The 22,432-nt window shown below is 38.3% G+C and overlaps 1 protein-coding gene across 1 annotated transcript in view; it reads right to left on the bottom strand.

The window, feature by feature from the left end:
- LOC141284452 (uncharacterized) overlaps positions 1–22,432 on the bottom strand; it is a 256,898-nt gene that overhangs the window by 1,435 nt on the left and 233,031 nt on the right. Inside the window, exons 5-6 of the mRNA XM_073817423.1 lie at positions 21,258–21,267; positions 59–230 (exon numbers count right to left, since the gene is read on the bottom strand). Of these exons, the coding sequence (XP_073673524.1) occupies positions 59–230; positions 21,258–21,267 (182 nt within the window). The remainder of the gene's footprint in view (positions 1–58; positions 231–21,257; positions 21,268–22,432) is intronic.

The following is a 22,432-nucleotide window of genomic DNA, read 5'->3' as shown; positions in this document are numbered from 1 at the left end:
CACACAGTTTGCAGATGAAAGGCTTCTCTCCAGTGTGAATCCTCATATGATTAGAAACGGTTGATTTATGTGAGAAACGTTTTCCACACTGACCACATTCAAACGGCTTCTCCCCAGTGTGAACTCTCAGGTGACTCTTAAAATCCTCTGTTCTTAGGAAGCTCTTCCCACAATGTTGGCAGGTATAAGGTTTCTCTCCAGTGTGAATTTTAATGTGGACTTTAAGGTTTCTGTTTTTACTAAAACTCTTTCCACAATGTTGGCAGAAGAAAAGACTTGTAGTTCCAGTCTTCTGAGCTCTTTTTTGAGAGGAAGTTTTTTCAGTCTGTGAAAAACTAAAAGATTTTTCTCCAGTTATGAAATCATGTTTTATATCTTTCTCTTCCATTTCATTCAGATCTTGACTCTCCACTTTTACTGTCACAGTGTCTAAGGCAAAAAAAACAAATGCATGTTAAGCCCAATTGAATAGCATAACACTATGCTATCCGTTATGGAGCGGAATTATTATTCACATTTTGAGTTTGTTATGCACCTTTACATAGACATATAAGCATGCTTGGATGGCTAGAAACACTTTTAAAAATTTACAGATAATGTACTCACCCCCTTGTCATCCAAGATGTTCACGTCTTTCTTTCTTCAGTCGTAAAGAAACGATGTTTTCTGAGGGAAACATTTCAGGATTTCTCTCCATATAATGGACTTCTATGGTGCCCCTGAGTTTGAACTTCCAAAACGCAGCTTCAAAGGGCTCTAACTGATCACAGTCAAGGAAAAAAAGAAAATCTAGAAAAATGATGGATTATTTTCTAAATTGTTTTACAATTTATATACCTTTTAACCTCAAATTCTTGTCTTGTCTAGCTCAGCAAGATGAGGGTTTGAGATTAAAAAGTATATAAGTTGTAAATGTTTTTCGAAAATACCCGATCATTTCGCTTGATAAGTACCTTCTCCTCGTCTGGGATCATTTAGAGCCCTTTAAAGCTGCATTTTAGAAGTTCAAACTCGGGGGCACCATAGAAGTCCATTATATGGAGAGAAATCCTGAAATGTTTTCCTCAAAACAAAAAAACACCATTTGTTTACGACTGAAGAAAGAAAGATATGAACATCTTGGATGACAAGGGGGTGAGTACATTATCTGTAATTTTTACTATAGTACACAAGTTGTGTGTGGTACTATCTAAATTATTCTCAAAATGTATTCTGTTTGTAAATGTAAAGTAAAAAACAGCAATAACTCACTGGATCATATACAAGCTAGTCTCAGTCTGTCTGAAAAAATAATGTCGCTAAAGGTTCATTGAGAGTTTGTTCCTCAAATTTACATCGTGGGTCTTAATATGAAGAAGATTCCACACATCTGCTGCTACTACGTGAAGAAGAGAAGAAACACTCATCCTAGACCAACTTCTGATGATACATACATTTACAACTGAGCTGGACAGAAGATCAAAGTCATAACAGAGGTTTATTATTATTATATATATATATTTTACATATTATTATGCGTTATTATAAACATACTGGCCATGTTATCTGCTCTTTAAAGCTCTATAAATCAAGAACTAATGTAGACAGCATGCAGTAACTAGAGCAAGCTGTGTCAACTGGAGAAATGTTTCATTTTACTAGCAGACTGATGTTTTTGAAGCTCTGAATATTGTAATATTCAAGTTTTAGTATTACACAAATAAAATGTTTAATTACTACACAAAACATTAAGTTCTATTAATTTCTGTAGAGCTGGACATTTTAATAATGATCAAATGAGTTCAGCTTTGAAAATGAAAACCAACCTGTTTGTTCCTCAGTGTCTTCATGTTTGACTCTGAACGTTTCTTCAATCTTCATGTCTTCACTCTCCTCTTTGAAAAACGCCATCTTGATAATTGTGTCGCGTGGATCTCAGTTTTACCCGGAGTTTTTCTGTGTGTTTGAACACTTTGTCCTGTTTAAGTTCAGAATAATAATGAAAAAATAAACTGAAATGAATAAAAAGGACACACAGAAGATTCCTATTTGCATAAAGTTTAACTTGGTCTTTACTGAAATAGCATGCTACATTTAAAGTATTACAGGTTCATAAAAAAAAATCATGCTGCTTATTATTATGTTATTTTCGTTGCATTTCCAGTTTTGGTCAGCAGTGTGTGTTGATTCCAAACAGTGAATCATTTTGCGAATCAATTGATTCAATTGACTCGGAATTTCTCAAAGATCCGTTTCTCCATCAGACTGAACTCGTGTTTATGATAAACTGGTTCAGATATAGGGAGCGAAATCAGATGCACTGTTTCTGAGCGCTTTATTCACGCAAAATAACCTTAACAAGTTACACTCTGTACTAATTCATTTCACATTTTTATAAACAATTCTCTAAACGAATTGTATTGATTTAAACACTTTAAAAGTTTAAAAACACTCACCTTTCTTCAGCCAAATCACAGACAGGAACGCAGCCTTATGACGTCTTCACCAGGCCAAAATAAAAGTCCTGTTCGTTAGAATATAGAATATATTATTAAAGGTCTTATTTTTAAATGCAAAATCAACATCTTTTAATCAAATTACAGGACTATAAAGGCAATAATATTTGGTTCATAATATTTATTTGGTTCAAGTGGATTTCATTGAAGGTCCATACAACTGTAAAGGATTACATTAAAAGTGGATAAAAAAAGTTGATTTTGACTGTCTGTCTGAATGGAAATCTTTAATCCAAATGCTTTATATATATATATAACTTTGGAGTTTTAATAAGTTTTAATAAGGTTTAACTTGTAACTTTACAAATAAACCTTAAATTGAAACAGCCTGCTCTGAAATGGTGTTATTTCATTTGGTTATAAAGGAAACTTTTTAGCTTTAAGGTTTTGAGCTCATGATCATTTTAATAGACTAAGTGCCTGACTATATCATTCTGTTAATAGATCAGTGTGCTAAGAGTAACATTAGAGTCTTTTCACATATTGTTGATTAAGCAATTGTGACAAAAATGATAACGGGAGAGTCTTGCGACAAAAATGATAACGCGATATTATAGCCATAATAAATCATAGTGCTTTGGATACTTAAGTACATATGAAGGCACATACTTTAGTACTTTTAGTCAAGTGAAATTGTAAAGGGAGCATTTTAACTTTTACTGGAGTAATATTTTACCTAGTGTATCTCTACTTTAACTCAAGTAGTTGGTTTGTATACTTTGTCCATCGCTGGTTTGGAACGACATGAGGGTGAGTAATTAATGACAACATTTTAATTTTTGGGTGAACTATTCCTTATATAATCAATGCAGAAATCCAGATATTAAATCCAAAAAGGGTTCACAAACTTATTCTTTCCACTGAGCAAAGGGACATGGTACTTTATTGTACTGTGTAACATTATTTAAAAGAGAAACTGATATCAAATGCAGCTGAAACAAGTTACACCTTAAAGTAGGGAAAACCACAGAGTGGCATAAAGATAAATTGATTTTTATCTAGTGGTATTTTGGAGCAATCACATGACTGTTATAAAAAAAAAACAGTACACAGAATCTCTTAAACTGCAACTTGCAACTAGATGGATGCACTGTTATTTCCTCTACAGTCAAAAATCTGGGTGTTATATTAGACACAACCTGTCTTTTGAAAATCATATTTCTCATGTTACAAAAACAGCATTCTTTCATCTTAGAAACATTGCTAAGCTACGGAACATGTTACCTGTTTCTGATGCAGAAAAGTTAGTTCATGCATTCATGACGTCTAGACTGGACTATTGTAATGCACTACTAGGTGGTTGTCCTGCTTCTTCAATAAATAAGCTACAGGTAGTCCAAAATGCAGCTGCTAGAGTTCTTACCAGATCGAGAAAATATGATCATATTACCCCAATTTTACAGTCTCTGCACTGGCTACCTATTAGGTTCCGTATCACTTACAAAATATTACTTCTTACCTATAAGGCCCTTAATGGTTTAGCTCCTGCATACCTAACTAGTCTCCTACTACGCTACAATCCCTCACGCTCCCTAAGGTCGCAAAACTCTGGACTTTTAGTAGTACCTAGGATAGCAAAGTCCACTAAAGGAGGGAGAGCCTTTTCTCATTTGGCTCCCAAACTCTGGAATAGCCTTCCTGATAACGTTCGGGGTTCAGACACACTCTATATGTTTAAATCTAGATTAAAGACTCATCTCTTTAGCCAAGCATTCACATAATGTATCTCATAACATTGTACTTCAGTTACATCTGATCAAATGCACATTAATATTCTTCAGCTTTGGCTAAACACATAATTTTTGTTTGGTTGGAAGTTGGAACAGCAGCTACGCTAATTATTTCTCTGTCTCTGCCACGGGATTTCCATCCCGTGGTAACTAGGATTTACACAAGATTCAGTCTGGATTCAGAAGAAGAGATGATGCCGACCCCTCAGAGGACCGCAGATGATCCCAGCCTCGAAACAACATACAGCACTACATAATTTTCCTACATGTTTGATTACAGCACATAATCATTTCTATTAGTATTCATCATCTGTTTGATTACACAGCTACTGATTTGAACAATTATATCATATGTACATCGACTTAACATACAGTATTCACCACTAATAAGCTAACAAATATATTGTAGTAGCCTAAACTTTTGTACAGCTGCTTTGCAACGATTTGTATTGTGAAAAGCGCTATACAAATAAACTTGAATATGTCATGAATTATGAGTTAAATGCCTCATTAATATGCTAAATCAGAAAAACAATCCATGAACAATGAAATATGTTGTAATTTTTGCTCTCAAAGCAGCTATAATTAAATGTATATAGTAAAACCCAGGATGGATTTTAAACACTTTTAAGCCAAATAAAAAAACATCTTTAATTTTGTAATGATCTAGATGTGCAAACCCAGAATTATTACTAGAGAACAATGAATTTTTTAAACTTTTCTTCAGTCTGGGGGTTTTGTTCAGAAACAATAATGAAATAAAGTATTACTCTTTTAGCACTTCTTCTCTGACTATGAACAAATACATTTAAAATAAATATGCATTTTAAATACATTTTAAATAAACAAGGAACACAAAATTATTACTGGAAAACAAATGTTTTAAAAAATTTTTTTTTAGTTTTTGTTCACTGTTTTGTTCAAAATAACAAAATAAATAGTTTTTCTTTCATTAGACACTAAACATTGCCTTATTTATAAACAATGTGCAAATAATTGCTTTTATATAATGAAGTAAATAAAGTGTAAAAGCCAAAGTGTGAAAGCCAAACCGTAAAAAGGTTTCAATACGTCTGAAACAACGTTGGCATTGTGCTGACAGCTCAGCAGCTAGCTTGCTACCTTGGCACTGATATGTCTCAGAAGTAGTGATACCAGTGAAATCAATGGACAGACTGATCACTGAACATATTTTTGAACATATAGAACACAGAGTTCCATCTTGTTTCAACTGATTGTATCAGTTTGTGTTTCTGGAGACTTCAGTTGTTTCTGAACTTCTTTAAGCCTCTCGGCTGCTCTTGTGCTGTGGTGGAATAAAGCTCCAATAGCACTGCATCTCTCCTGGATGTCAAGAAGATCAGTGAGAGCTTTAATGGAGTCTTTTACTACTAAATTTAGAGTGTGTGCAAAACACGGATAATGTGCCCTACCTGCTTTGCGCACAGCTGCAACCATATCAGCACCATTGACTGTTATTACAGCCTGAATTTTGTCTGTTATGCACCATTCATCAGTGATTCTTTTTAATTGTGGGCAAATGTTGTCAACGGCGTGTCGTCCTGAAAAACTACAGGTTTTGAGTTACAATGTTTATTCAAAAGCAGATTGTAGAGACATTTTAATCATCCACAATCAAAAATCATCATATCAAACACCCCTAATAAGAGTAGTAAAAAAAAACTGATTTAGCAGTAGAAACTTTTTCCAGCTGCTTGCTGGTTGTAGCATCTCTTTAGCTACTTTGGTTACATTAGCCCCTGGTGGCCAGTAAACTAGGTTGTCCTTCACCCAAACCTCTTCTCCATTCGGCTCTGTCCAAACTGCCCTGATCCACATAATAAGACCTATAAAAGAATCAGAGCAAATCAGTAATTACAGACAAGTGTTTTGTTTCAGTTTGGGTCTCTTGCGACTGCAACAACTAACTTCTCTGAATGTGTTGCATGCAATCTACATAAGGGCATCATATAAAACCTCCACACCCTCACAAGGATAATTTTTGGAAAAGCTATTAGGCTGATGATACACGGGACAACTTTGAGCAAATTTGCCAGGTGACTTTTTTGGGGCAATGTTGCTTGGCCAGTTTTCCATTGAGATTGGGTAACAAATTTCTATCTGGATTGGTTGTGTGCACTGTGTCTCAACTGATTGCCTGCAACATTGCCTAAATTCGTCTGGCAACATTGCTTAAAAGTTGCCCCTTGTATCATCAGCCTTAGGAACATTAGTTTCAGTAACATACTTACAATTCAATTACGTTCTACTTCATGCAGCAAGGGGAACAAAATGTACCCTGTGTCAGCTTCTTCGGGGTTGTTTGGCAGACAGACAACTTTATGAATCAACTGCTGTTTGCAGATCAGTCTACGTCTAGTTCTGCTGATATCTCCAACGTGGATGATGTTGAGTGGGTTAGAATCACAAGGTTCACTGAATAAACTCTCGGTGTAGCACTGGGGGTGTATTTCATTTACAAAGACATAGTCCTTGTTCTAAAGAATGAAACAACAATCTTGTGACCTTGTGAAGATGAGAGTAAACCTCTTTGGTCAAGGGCCTACATTTTGTAGATTGCTCTAGTTCTGCCAGATGCTTGGTAATTTGGGCAGGTAGTTCTCAAATGGAGAGCCAGAAATACTAAAGTGAACATCTGAAGTGTTCCACATCATCTGGTAGGTGAAGTAGTGAATGCACACTGTATACAGTGAAGGTGTTTCCATATATATCCTCACACTTCCTCAAATAGTACATGAGTGGCTCTCTGACATAGTCCAAGTGTTTCTCACGCTATGCATCATCAGAATTCAACAGCATTGATATTGCAACCATCAAGGAAAGATAGTAAATATATACAGCAGGTGAAACCACTCTTCTCAGAACCACTGGTCCAGTATAAAGTAGAAACTGTCTGAGTTCTGTAGCCTTCCACCGGTCCAATTCCAGTAAAGTCCTAGGCAGTTCTCCATTCAATGCATTCAATTTATCTGAAATTTCACTCCTTTTATTTACAACACTAATGGTAGTCCTCTTGTCACAGGCGATACCGGTATCTGGCCTATTGCAGCTTTGTCAGCTGGTGCTGGGGGGTACTTAGGACTAAGTGTTAGGGTTGACATCCCATCCTGTGTTATTCATCGGATCCGCCAGGAGTATCTTGATCCCACTGGACAGTTTGTGGGGTTTCGGCCATTCCTTGACTAAAGCGAGTCACTCTGCAGGCAATGACTTCTTCCTTTGAGGGTTTGTCGAACTCTGCTGATAGAAATGGGGATTTTCTGTTGCTACTCCGCATAGAGTGTTGGGTCTGCAAACACCTCATTAAGCAGGAGCCTCATAAGGTCACTCACATAGTCTGTAACAACATTGAATACAGCAATTTTATTTATTGTGCTACAAACTTAACAATCAGTAGCCTACCTCTTTTATTTATAGTACATTACTGTCATATATATACACTTTTATTAATATTTATGTTTCGTACTTTATTTGTAAATAAAAGTAAATATTATACAACATACAACAAACGTATGACGGCTTTTTCAACTTTGGAGAAAACAACTTTGTACACCGCTCGTCCAGATGATGTTGTGGCTTGTTCTCTGTCTATTTTCATTGTAGTGCATCGCCGCCATGTATAATCTGCAGTTAATAAACAATTTACACATTAATATAATACTTGAGAATAATAATTATTGATTTAGGATATTACTGAATTAATTGCAAACCTGCACAACATTCCCATAAATTGGGTCCCATAAATTCCATAAATTCTTTCACATTCTTGGGTGCAAACTGCAAGATTAGGCTGTGAAAGGCCTCCAGTTTCTCCACATCCTTGAGAAATCTCTTGGTGTTAGTGTTGCTTTGGCGGCCGATTTTAATTTTAGTTTTAGTCTAGTCTTTGTGTGAACCTGTGATTTTAGTTTTTATTAGTTTTAGTCACGTTCATACTCTTTTTAGTTTAGTCAAATTTTTGTCGACTAAAAGTCTGAGCATTTTATTTTAGTCAGAATTACCCATGACTATTTTAGTCTAGTTTTAGTCGACGAAAACTGATGACATTTAGTCTATTTTTAGTCAATGAAAACTGTATAGTCTAGTTTTAGTAATGCAATTATATTTAACCCAGTCAATATAGTATAAGTACCTGGTAGTATAGACAAAATCAAAGTTTTCTTTTAGCCAAACACATTTCAAACAAGGCTATCTTATTATATTATTATTACCTTATAGGCTGAAAAATGCATCCATTCCAGACATGGAAGATGCTCTAATTTGAATTAGACTTTTATTTTATTTTTATTTTATTATTATTTTTATTATTACATTTTTTTATTTTACATTTATTTTACCTACCAAACATGTTAGAAGTACACACACATAAAAAATAAAAATAAAATAGCATCACATGACAGTGGCAGAAAAAAATGTATACATTCAAGTTTAACAAAAAGAAACAAAGTGTTTGAATGTTCGAGCTACAATATACCACTTCCGCAGGTTTTATTAAGAATAAATCATAATACGAATAAATATGTACATGTGTAATTTTGTGCATGTTCATTTTGCAGTAATCCCTGCTTCAAAAGCACTTCTAATTACTAATAATATTAGTCAACTTAACAATATTCATAATTTACTTTGATCATCTATGCCTACACCAGTGTTTTTCAACCTTTTTTGAGCCAAGGTACATTTTTAATTGAAAAAAAATCACGAGGCACACCAACAATCGAAACTGTAGAAAAATTAAACTCTGTAGCCTTTATCAACAATATACAGCCTTAAACAGGAATCAAATAAACACAAATAAAAAAGTATTTTATGATCTTTCATATTTCTTCTTCTTTCAAATAAAAAGTGCAATTAACAATATAAAGTCATTCTTATCAAAGTGTCTTGAATAGGAATCAAATATACACAATGAAAACAGTCTTTTTTGATCTTTCATATTTCTAACTACTCAGTGTGAAACCTGGGCCTGTTTGGATGAACACAGAGCAGATATCCTGGCAGGAATTGAAGAAAGACACACACGAAGCTCTTCATCAACAGCTCGTAGTCTCTCTCTGTTTTTAGTTTTTATAGCAGTCAGGGTTGAGAAGCTCAGCTCACACAGGTATGTCGTGGAAAACGGGAGCAATGTCAAAATAGCTTTGTTTGCCAGAATTGGGAATGCCTTGGCAGCAGCCAACCAAAAACTGTCTAAAGGTAGATCAGCAAACCTTAGCTAGTTCATTCAGATGATGAAAAATGTCTGCCAGGTATGCCAGCCTAGCACACCACTCATCACTTGCAAGCAGCTTTGCGTAATCGGACCGCTCATTTGTCAGAAACACTTTAAGTTCCTCCCGCAGCTCATACACACGGGCCAATACTTTGCCGCGTGACAACCATCGCACCTCTGTATGAAAGAGCAAGGCTTTATGCTCCGCTCCCATTTCCTCACACACAGATGCAAATATGCGACTTTTTAAAGGTCGTGTCTTCACAAAGTTTACCATGCGCACAACATCATCCATCACAGGAACTAGGTCTGCTGGTAAAGTCTTGGCTACGAGGGCCTCACGGTGTAAAAAACAGTGCGTAACAATCACATCTCGGTTTCTTTCCTTCACTCTGCCTACAAAGCCTTTGGTGCGCCCGACCATGGCTGCAGCTCCATCAGTGCAGACGCTCGTGCAGTTTTCCCACTTAAGTCATCCTTTTTCAAGATATTCTGATGTGACCCAAAAAATTTCCTCTCCTGTTACTTTTTCTGGCAATGCCTTGCAAAATAGGAAGTTTTCTCTGATTGCGTCTCCATCCACAAAACGCACATTGGCCAAGAGTTGAGCATGTCCGCTAATATCAGTAGACTCATCAAGTTGCAAAGCAAATTTCTTACTGATATGGATCTTTTCCAAAACCACACATTCGATATCTGCAGACATGTCATCAATACGTCTGGAAATTGTGTTATCTGAGAGAGAGACTTTGGCTATTTCTTTAACCGCTTCAGGTCCGAGCATCCCATTTACAATGGCTTTGCAGGCGGGAAGTATTAATGACTTTGCCACAGTATGGGACTTTTTGGATTTAGCTACAAGCAGGGGCGGATCTAGAAAATTATTCATGGGGTGGCAAGGGGGTGGCATTGAAATTATGAGGGGTGGCAACACTGAAGCAAGCATCCTTGCATGGTTTTTGTGGATTCAAGGAACGCTATTCTTATTTAACTTCTCTTTATTGAGTTCTATGTTAAACTGTAGCGAGTTTAAGTCTATGCCAAGTTTAATTTACAAAGCAAGACAAAAAATGCAGACTGCATATGGATACAAAGTCTCAGTTGATCAAGTTTCCTTAAGTCAAAAACATAATAAATGTACAGAAACCACATTTAAATCACCAACAAATATCTTCAAAATGAATAAAATAAATCACAGTATTCAGTGCAACACGAGCAACAAAATTACCTTTTCAAGTATTCAAATATCTTGGATGAGACATGAAAACAAATTCAATAATTTTAGTGTAAGTCCAAGTATCTCTTCTTTTTTTAACAAACCAACAAATTTGCATGGACCTAAAACTAAATAACAAATTTTGGTGTAACAAGGTTATGACTAGCAGTTTATTAAACCATTCACAAAAGCTTTGGTGCACATGTGTACAGTTGCAGACATATTGTTGTAGACATTACAGTTGTCAGGGTTCTTGCACCAAAGTAAAATTCAAGCACTTTTCAAGCACTGCCAAGGTGCATTTTCAAGATTTTCCAGCACTGTGGTAAATTACATGTTCACATACATGAGTTCTTCATTTTTAAAACAGATGTTATTGTGCTATTAAAAAACAACTGTCTGGATTGCATATAACATTGCCTAATATAAATAGCCAACATACAGTAAACAAATTCTATAATTTAAATATATAATTAATATAATTTACAGAGTATCTGCACAAATAAAAGTAACACTGTATGAGTGGGGTAGGGCAATGTCTGGCAACATATTAATGACTGGTATGAAATGACTGTAAAATAAAAATAAAAACATGATACTAATGGCATTTCAGCCTTTATACCATTAAAAGGGATGAATCTAGTATATAATTGATTATATTTATTTAAAACATAAATATTACTGTCTTAATTGTTTAGATTTTTAGAAAGCACATTAACTTGTTTCACATTTACAACTCTATGTGTTTGCTGGGTAAAAACGTGGGTCGGTATTTGCAATAATCTGACTATAAACAGCTGAAAATTTGCAAATTCATTCTTTTGTCACGAGGTGGCGCTTTAGGAGCGCTGAAATATTACGGTTTCCATAGTAACGGCTGAACACAAAGCAACGCTGTTTTATCAGGCACGGAATGAAAATGCCAACGACACGTTTCTGAGGACAGTCTGTTCCCTTCAGATATATTTATATAAAGACATCCGTGCCGCGTTTTGACTTTGAAACATGCAGTACATATATTTATTCAGTGACATCAATGCCTTTTGAAGTTTTATCCAGCCTTATCGCGATTCTCGTCTTTCTGTCCCCCAACTGTAAGACGTCTTAAAATTATAATTAAGCATTTTCTTTTTCTATTTAACATATTTAAAACTTTTTATGGCCTTAAATTTGATACAACTAACGTTAAATTGAGGAGTTTTTAAGAACCCGCAGGAGCCCTCTACTTTACGATAGACCGTCGGGCAGTCCGGTCAAACATTTTGGTAGCCCGACTGGAAAACACAATAGCCCCGGGACGTCGGGCTGGGGATTTTGCGAGCCCCGAGATCTCGTTTTAAACATAATTTGTATTTGTAGTTTTCAAGCCATCGCGGACTGATGCGACAACCTCCCGGCATGTTTTCGCTTGATCGCTTGGCTTCTGACTAGCTCTTCCAGGTGTCAGTCCTTGGTTTCCAGGGCGTCGCTGATAGATGATTGGGACGCTCGTCACACTATACGCTATTTTTATGTCATCAAAATACAGAGTCTCTGCTGTAAATCGGTCGAGGAAACTCTTTTATTTTTTGAACACTAGGACACTAGTGCTGGGGTGGCAAGGCTTTTTCTTAGGGTGGCAATTGCCACCCCGTGCCACCCCGGTAGTTCCGCCCCTGGCTACAAGTTCAGCAACATGGTAGCTAGCTTTAAGGGCTCTCTCATTTACCTTTGCGGTTCTTCTCATAAAAGTTGCCTGTTTCTACGTGTTTTCACGTAGGTGAACAAAATAGTCTGCATTCTTGTTTTGCAGCGAAGGGTGTTTCGTTTGGAGATGGCGTTTAAGCTTACTTGGGACCATAGCACTGTTGGCTAGCTTTTCACCACACACCAAGCATAACGGAGTCGGTGACGTTGCATCCCCGGTGAAAGTAAATCCAAATGAAATATAGCTTTCACTGTATTGCCTCGAGGTCACCGTCTTTGCTTTCTTTTGACCTCCATTCCTACTAGTGCCTTCATCTGGGTCCGAATTTTGTCCAGGGCCCAGGTCGGAGTTGACATTTTTCCTTTTGTAAAACTTCTCCATCACTGTCTCCGTATTCTCACTAGCCACAATGCCACTGTCAATGCTACCTGTCACATCCAGACATCACTCATTCTCGTCTTGAAATACAAGGCAATTAGCTATCTGCTGTCACCTACTGATATGGAAGAGTGTGACATGATTTAGGGGCCGTTCACATGAAGCGTCTTTTGCGCGCTCAAGTTCGTTGTTTCAAATGTAGGCGCGCGGTATGCCCGCGTATAATGGAAGCGACGCGGCCGCGACGCGCACGCGGTGCGATGCGCTCGTTTTTTCCAGACGCGTCCGCGCCGCATCGAGATAAAAACATCTCAACTTTTCAGAATGCTGCAAGCGCACCGCAGGTCATGTAACATGAACTAACCAATTAGCTTCATCCTTTCCCTTAATAGCATTGAAAGCACTGCCAAGTCGGAGAAACAGCTTATCATAGCTGTACAGGAATAAATATTTCAAAATAAATTTAATAACAGAGTAACTTCAAACAATTTTTAATGCTGAAAATCCATTTATCCTTTGCTGAAACTTCCGCGTATTTATGGAGAGCGCAGGTCATGGTTGCATAGCAACAGCAGACGCTTCCGGAGCGCAAGCGCCCGAGCTCTTTGTTGATAAGAAGGAACGCGTTTTTAGGCACGACATGTGAACGGCCCCTTACTCTGCCGGTGTCACTAGACAGCGTAGACACTCGACAATGGCATATTATTCGCAGACAATAACTTATTAGTTTTCAAAAAATGTTTTATTTAGATCAATTAGGGGAAATTTTATAATTTCCCACGGCACACCTGACGATCTCTCACGGCACACTAGTGTACCGCGGCACAGTGGTTGAAAAACACTGGCCTACACAAATCATGCTTGTACTGTAGTTTATTTACAGATTAATTAATTTATACCTTGCTTAAGTAAAATATTTCTTATGGTTTTCGTAGCACAAATTGATTTATTTTATGAAACTGTCCAAAAATCGCTTGGACATCTGGGACGCAAAAGAAACATTTTCCACCTTTGACCACAAGATGTCATTTACGGTTGGGTGTCGTTTGGGGTTTTTTCGATACCGGTGCCAAATCGATACTTTTAAAACGGTACCGGTGCCAAAACGGTGCCTGAACTGATACTTTTTTAAAAAGCCACAAAATGACACAAGAACATCTTTTTATTGGACAAAAAATTTCTTTAAAACGAAAAATTTATTAAACAATATTATTAACAACAATAAAACCTAAGCCACCTAACCCAACTACAATAATTTAACAGCTACAAATTTCAGCAATTCTTTTGCAGAAATATGACCATATTTGCCTTCTCTGGCAAAATAGGACACCTCTCCTATCTTATTGCATGTCCTGGTAAGACTAGGGCAGAGGGCAGGGTTGTGGCTAGAAGGGATACAGCTCCGACTGGAAACTAACAATGAAATTAATTGTTCTACCTAAAATATTGTGTTTTTTTAATGTCTACACCTACCCCAACCCCAAACTTAGCCCTTACTATAATACAAAAACAGTATTATTGTTGCACAGTGTGATAAAAATAACGTTAGATTGATGTGCGCATGCCCAGTGGTCAGATCTGTCTCCCTTCCAGTCTAAACCAGGGGGCAGAGGGGGATGCTTTTGAAAACCTTTTTTCTCTTCCTATGGGTGGGAGGTTGACCAAATTGTTTGTGTAATCTGTTACGTGTCACGTCATGAAATGTTTTTCATATGAGAACTGTCTAATGTGATTACAATTTCATAAAAAACATTGTAAGTTAGGCCTATTAATTGTAATGATTTCATTTCAAACAACGAATAAATTCTATAGAGAAAGTGAGCAAAGTATAAACTATTTGAAACTATTTACGAATTAGTAAACCACTGCGTCGCAAAATGATTCACTGTTTCGAAGCGCTCCAATCAGATCGCGAATCATTTGATTCAAAACTAAACTTAAAAGCAAGTACGGTGAATCATTTGATTCAGAACAGGACTTTAAAGCGCTGATTGCGAAAAATTTCATCAGGACGTTGGAAAGCTTCATGGTATGCTTTATCCCCACCGAGAATAAAAATAATGCAGGGCTGCACAGACTAGAGCAAATCACGTCCTGCTGATAGAGCCAGCTGATGTCCGCAAACTGTCAAAAACGGTCCATCCCTCTGCTTTCAAGTTTATTCCATGTGCCCTCAAATGTTTGACGTGTTTTCCCCTTTACACACAACTGTTGTAAAACGTGCTGCATGTCGCGGTGTCTGAATAATTTCTCGTAAAATATAGCCACACTTTAGAACATTTAGTTTTTGCCATTTTAAGTTAAGCGTGTTTCATGGAGCTAACGGCAGACCAGCTGCTGCAGTCAGAGCAAGAGTAACGATAGCTGCTGCATTCACGCGCTTCTCGGATGATTTCATTTCCCAACGATTTGTGCTTTTAATTCGAAATGTGAAAATGGCCAGATGTCTTGGATTTGTATCATCAAAGCTTTCCGACGTTCACGTGAGTTTTCTCATTCGGGAAATAATTTTTCCGATTATTCTGACACCCCATGAATGCAGTATTTAAATTTAACTAGCGATCATGCATGTTGGCAAATCAATGCTTCTTACATCCGTGTCATAGCACCAGAAGACAAATATTTCAACAGACAGTTCAGGCACTTAAGTGGCACCGAAATGAGGCACCGAAATTCGCGTTCTGTTTCGGTCTGGTACATATTGGTCATATGGGTTTCAGTACCCAACCCTACTCATAGAGCTGGTGACCTATACCTGCCATTATATGACTGAGACTATAACGATTGGACTTAATCTCAAAATTGAAACTGATGAAGAAAAAAGACACCTACACCTTAGAGGCCCTTGGGGTAAGCTGGTAAACTTAAAATTTCAATTTAGAAGTGAACTATCCCTTTAATTATTGCTTATTTGTCTGAAGCCTAATGAACATACAAAATTTTGCCAATTTTGCAAGCAATTTCTAATTTCTCTGGGAAATAAACTCAGTAAGCCAGTAAACTGTCTGATCATTTAAAAATTAGCTTGAAAATTAGACAAAAAGCACTTTTTGTACCAGGTAGTATATCACTGTTTCATGGAATCACAGTATGAAGTTGTCATGATCGGGGCTGTGGGTCTTCCCTCAGCCTCCCGAGGTCGCTGTTCCCCTTGCACTGCACTCCCCTGATCGTTCACATCTGTCCTGTCATTAGCACTGATTTCACTCACATCTGTTCACAATCATCTGTTCTATAAGAACTCTCACCCTTCACTCCTGTTTCATGGCTGCATTGTCTTCCGTCTTGTATGTATTTTGTGTTCCTGATCTGGCCTTGACCGTGTTCCCTGTTTTGTTTATTTAGTATTCAGTTTATGTCGTGTTGTGCCGTGTTGGCCTTTTGGTTTTGTCTTGTTTGTTATTATTTTCATTAAATATTCTTCCCCTGCACCCGTGCCTGACGACCCGGAGACCAAGACCTCTGTTCCTGACGCGGAGGCGACTGCGCTCTTTGTTCCTGACGCGGAGGCGACCGCGCTCTCTGTTCCTGACGCGGAGGCGGCTGCGCTCTCTGTTCCTGACGCGGAGGCGACTGCGCTCTCTGTTCCTGACGCGGAGGCGACTGCGCTCTCTGTTCCTGACGCGGAGGCGACCGCGCTCTCTGTTCCTGACGTGGAAGTGACCGCTGTCTCTATTCCTGATGCGAAACTGACTGCCGTCTCTGTTCCTGACGCGGACGTGACCGCTATCTTTGTGCCTGACGCGCCGGAGACCGCTATTTTTGTGCCGGACGCGCCGGTGACCGCTATCTCTGTTCCTGATGCGGAGGCGGGGCCGGCTCGCGTTCCTCGGGTGGCGAGGCCGGACCATGGGACTCCGCTGCACGGGCCTAGCCCGCCATCCCTCCCCCTGAGTTGCCTTCCTCTGTTCCTCCTCCCTCCAGACTTTGGGAACGTCTGGGAGCCGTTCCGTAGGGAGGGGGTACTGTCATGGTCGGGGCTGTGGGTCTTCCCTCAGCCTCCCGAGGTCGCTGTTCCCCTTGCACTGCACTCCCCTGATCGTTCACATCTGTCCTGTCATTAGCACTGATTTCACTCACATCTGTTCACAATCATCTGTTCTATAAGAACTCTCACCCTTCACTCCTGTTTCATGGCTGCATTGTCTTCCGTCTTGTGTGTATTTTGTGTTCCTGATCTGGCCTTGACCGTGTTCCCTGTTTTGTTTATTTAGTATTCAGTTTATGTCGTGTTGTGCCGTGTTGGCCTTTTGGTTTTGTCTTGTTTGTTATTATTTTCATTAAATATTCTTCCCCTGCACCCGTGCCTGACGACCCGGAGACCAAGACCTCTGTTCCTGACGCGGAGGCGACTGCGCTCTTTGTTCCTGATGCGGAGGCGACCGCGCTCTCTGTTCCTGACGCGGAGGCGGCTGCGCTCTCTGTTCCTGACGCGGAGGCGACTGCGCTCTCTGTTCCTGACGCGGAGGCGACTGTGCTCTCTGTTCCTGACGCGGAGGCGACAGCGCTCTCTGTTCCTGACATGGAAGTGACCGCTGTCTCTATTCCTGATGCGAAACTGACTGCCGTCTCTGTTCCTGACGCGGACGTGACCGCTATCTTTGTGCCTGACGCGCCGGAGACCGCTATTTTTGTGCCGGACGCGCCGGTGACCGCTATCTCTGTTCCTGATGTGGAGGCGGGGCCGGCTCGCGTTCCTCGGGTGGCGAGGCCGGACCATGGGACTCCGCTGCACGGGCCTAGCCCGCCATCCCTCCCCCTGAGTTGCCTTCCTCTGTTCCTCCTCCCTCCAGACTTTGGGAACATCTGGGAGCCGTTCCGTAGAGAGGGGGTACTGTCATGGTCGGGGCTGTGGGTCTTCCCTCAGCCTCCCGAGGTCGCTGTTCCCCTTGCACTGCACTCCCCTGATCGTTCACATCTGTCCTGTCATTAGCACTGATTTCACTCACATCTGTTCACAATCATCTGGTCTATAAGAACTCTCACCCTTCACTCCTGTTTCATGGCTGCATTGTCTTCCGTCTTGTATGTATTTTGTGTTCCTGATCTGGCCTTGACCGTGTTCCCTGTTTTGTTTATTTAGTATTCAGTTTATGTCGTGTTGTGCCGTGTTGGCCTTTTGGTTTTGTCTTGTTTGTTATTATTTTCATTAAATATTCTTCCCCTGCACCTGGACCCAGACCCTTTCTCTCTAACGTGACAGAAATATGAAGGAAAATAATCATATAAAATATATATATACTTACATCGGCTTTGGTCTCCTTTTTGGTCGATTATCCTCCTCTTCCTCTTCAGACTGTAGATTGTAGACTGTAGACTGAAGAGATTTCTTCAAGAGTTGACGAGCATCAAAGTAGCCATCTAAATTAAATTTGATAAACTTTAGTAGTGCCATACTAACAGAGCAAAAAAAGAAACAAATAATAAACAACAAAGCATTATGAAACTGATTTTTTTTTTATTACATATGGGCAAAATATTTTGATATTTGCTTACAATAGCCTTACATTTATAATTTAAAAAATAAATTATCATACCACACGATTTAGTAACTCTGACATCATGTGTTTCCCAGTCAGGCCCAGGGTCCGCAGAATTTTTTACTACCCTGTTTACTCTTTCATCATTTCGGTAGTTTGGCCAATAGACAACGCCATCACTGAACCACTTTTGTGGCACCACTGCTACAGTTTTGTTGATAAGGAACACGATTAAGTGGAACATCTTTAACTGAGAAGGAAAGAGACAAACAGAACAACAGAAATATAACTTTTTTTCAAGAAGTTCTGAATTAATTGTTAGTTGTAAGTCAAATATATTACATGGTCATTATTAATCAATTATTGCTGTTGTGTATACAAGTGTTGTAAAGTTAAAAGTTTTTTTATGAGAAATGTGTAAAAATATGAATGAAACCCAAGGATTTGATTATCAGTCTTTTTATAAGTTAGTGAAAAGATATTGAAAAGATAGAAGCTGCACAGATTTAAAAAAAAACATCTGATATGATCAACACTAAGGAATTAGGCATCAAGAACTGCAGTGTAATATGGCCATATTGCACTTAGCTAAATCAACATTGAACTGAAAGCATACTGCAAAGTTGCTTTGAAATAATCTGTATAGTATAAAGTGCTATGTGAATAAAAATATCTTTCAACACATTGAACACAAGCAACGTATTACACAAAGTACTTACAGTAAATTGTTATCCAGTGTCAGACTGCAGTGTTTGTGGTGATGCATGGTGATCACTTTTTGTCAGTGTCTGAACCTCATTTTGCATAAACACTTATACTGTCATAACTAATGTGCAACCGCATCAATTCATACTGCTAATATTAGAACACAAGAGCTACAACTGTAACTAACATAAATACTACCAACTTCATTCTCCCTAGGAAAATCAATCATCATTCACCTTTTAATTATTAATTATAAAAAACAAAAAGCTGATAAGCATCTGTAACCTTAAAGAGTTAGTTCACCCAAAAATGAAAATTTCGCCATTAATTACTCCTCCTCATGTCCTTCTAAACCCATAAGACTTTTGTTCATCTTTGAAACACAAATTAAGATATTTTGGATTTAATCCGAAATCCTCCCATAGATAGCAACGGACCTTACACTATTGTAAACCATTCAATTCAAAATATCTTAATTTGTGTGTTGAAGATGAACGAAAGTCTTGCAGGTTTTGAACAAAATTAGTGTGAGTAAATAATAATAGGATTTTTATTTTTGGGTTAACTAACACTTTAAAGGATTAGTTCAACCAAAAATTAAAACATGAAGGTCAGTAAATGGTGAAAGTTTTGATTATTGGATGAGCTAAACATTTAACCTGTGGAGTTTTTATTTCTTATCAAAGCCCTCCTAAAATGTATGAAATAAGGGTATAGCCACAGAATAATCCCTATAAGGTAAAACCACACATTTCTGGACAAGCTCGAAAGCTTTAACACACCTGAGTACATCTGATGTTTGTGAAATAGTATGAATATTCAGATAGTCAGAATTGAATGGGTAAGTGAAGAACAAAGACACTGCATTCCACAATGTTGTGTATAATGCAAATCTCTTTTCCAATGACAAACACATTATCCCTGGTTGAAACTTTGAAACTTTAACAGTCCACTTATCACAGGCCATCTCACCATACTGTGCTTTCACTGACAGTCCATCTACAAGTGGTCCAACAAAGTGCTGTTTTTTAAAAGAGGCACCATTAAAGGAGTGTCATTAATTCTCATCTCTGACAATCGACAAATAATTTGGGCAAGGGGAAAGTCTGGTTTTCTGACAAGCCCTTTTAGTTTGTGAAGGTAACTTTCATAGGGGAATGCAGAAAATGCATCAAGACAACCATGTTGTTGTACTTCATCTGCCAGATGGACTAATCCATGTACATTATAAACAAGTTGATCTTTGCCATATATTTCACCAAACTGAGAAACAAAATATCTAAGCAAAATTTGAGCATACTTTGTGTGACAGAATAGTGGAGGACTTACTAAAATTGCAATGCCAGAGAAGAGCAGCATGAAATTGCTGTACATATTTTGATCCAGAAAAGTACAGAAAACACAACAGGACCTGTGTACAGAAGAAATTGCCTCAATTCACTGGCCTTCCAGCAATCTAATTCCCGAGATCTGGTGTGTGGTGGCAGCATGTTCTTCAGCAGCTGGACAGACTGTGAGTGGAAGGCTAATTTCAGAATGAGAAGGACATCATTCTTGCAGTTGTGCAACAGCCTGCAGCCGCACCTTCAAAGACAGACCACTTCATTCAGAAAACCAGTGCCCGTGGACCAACGTGTTGCAATATGCATATGGAGACTGGCCACAAATGTCGAGTTCAGAACCATCTCCCATTTATTTGGGATTGGTCAGTCAACTGCTGTTAGCATTACCAACCATGTAGCCTCTGCAATTGTGAAAAATTTGCTTTCCCTTTTCATCAGAACACCCTCTGAACAGGAATTTGAAAGCATAATTCAGGGATTCAGAGACAGGTGGGGCTTCCCACAATGTGGAGGAGCTATTGATGGCACTCACATTGGGATTTTGACTCCACCTGTTAGCTCTGCAGATTACTACAACCGGAAAGGTTTCTACTCTGTTATTCTGCAAAGTGTGGTTGACAATCGACTTATGTTCTGGGACATTAATGTGGGATGGCCAGGCAAGGTTCATGATGCAAGAGTTTTTGCCAATTCATCCTTGTTTGAGAGGGGTCAGAGTAATACACTGTTCCCTCGGATAACAGAGAGGTTTGAAGGAGTAGATGTGCCAATGGTGATTTTGGGGGATGCTGCATATCCATTACTGCCATGGTTGATGAAACCATATCCAGAAAATCAACAAACAACCCCTGCACAGGCCACCTTCAACAACCGTCTCAGCAAGGCACGGATGACTGTGGAAAGGGCATTTGGCTTCCTGAAAGGAAGGTGGAGATGCTTAATGAAGAGGTGTGATTGCCGCATAGACAACATAAACACTATTATCAGCACCTGTTGCGTTCTGCACAATTTTCGTCAAGTAAATGGTGAGGAATGTGAGGAGATTGCCACAGAAGAGGAAAATATGAACAGTGAATGGAATCCTCGTAATACAGCCACTAGGTCAAATGCCACCAGAGATGCATTGTTCATATTTCTCAAATTTGTAGAGATATTGTATATTTCAGAGGGATGGTTTTCATTACATACTTCTGTGTCATGCTGCTACTACATTCAGTGCATGTATATTTATTGTACTTATTGGTTTACTATGACTTATTTTTGTGCTGTTGTCAATAAAGTCATATTGTTCATTTCAAGAACAGTGCAGGAGTTATTTGCTAATAACACACAAAACATAAGATAATGCCGAAAAAAAAGTTTTAATCATAAACTCAGAAGCACTTCCCACAGGAAAAAAACAGTACTTCACAGAACACGACCAGTGGTGCTGTGGTGAAACAAAATAAGAAAATAAATCAAATACAAAGTGCTCTGTATCAAGGCACTGCTGGGAAAGAAGTTTTCTCAAAAATGACAATTTGCTTGCAAATCGAAATCCTTCAATTTGCAGACATACCTGAGTTTCATTATTCAATACAGCATAGAAGAAGGTATATAAACATGAAATTCAAAAAGTTTGTGTGAACTCCAGTGAGTGTATATGGAAAGGTTTGAGAGAACTATACCTAGTGTGTGTGGTGTATATTGTAGAGGTTCGAGGTAGTGCATAGAAGCTTGTCAGTGATTCTCAAGATCTGTAAATCATTGGCCATCATCCGGCAGTTATTTCTCCATCATTCACCATCATCAGCGCAGTCATCTCTCTGTTTATGTGGTAAGTGAAATCCTAGCCTATGTATTGCAATGTAACAGGCTAGAGCTAGCATTAATATGTATGAGTAGTTGCAGTTTAGCCTAGTCTATAACATTATTTATAAATATTTTGAGTTTTTTATAATTTCATGGTTAATATTTCTGGATTATAAGTGGATTACTTTGCACTGAGGACATGATAACATTAAAAACCTATATCAATAAAAAGGTGCGTAAAATACAAAATAGTATTTTAGCAATTTTTTTAAACTATTTTTTGCAAAGGTTCAACAGTTTATAAAATAATACTAAATCAATTTGAAATATTTTTTGCAATAACTTCTTATTTCTTTCTTGAAACCCATTTCACC

This window comes from Garra rufa, chromosome 14 (assembly GCF_049309525.1).
Source record: "Garra rufa chromosome 14, GarRuf1.0, whole genome shotgun sequence".
Taxonomy (NCBI): domain Eukaryota; kingdom Metazoa; phylum Chordata; class Actinopteri; order Cypriniformes; family Cyprinidae; genus Garra; species Garra rufa.
Note: the sequence above shows the minus strand (reverse complement) of the source record. Positions and strands in the feature narration are given on the sequence as shown.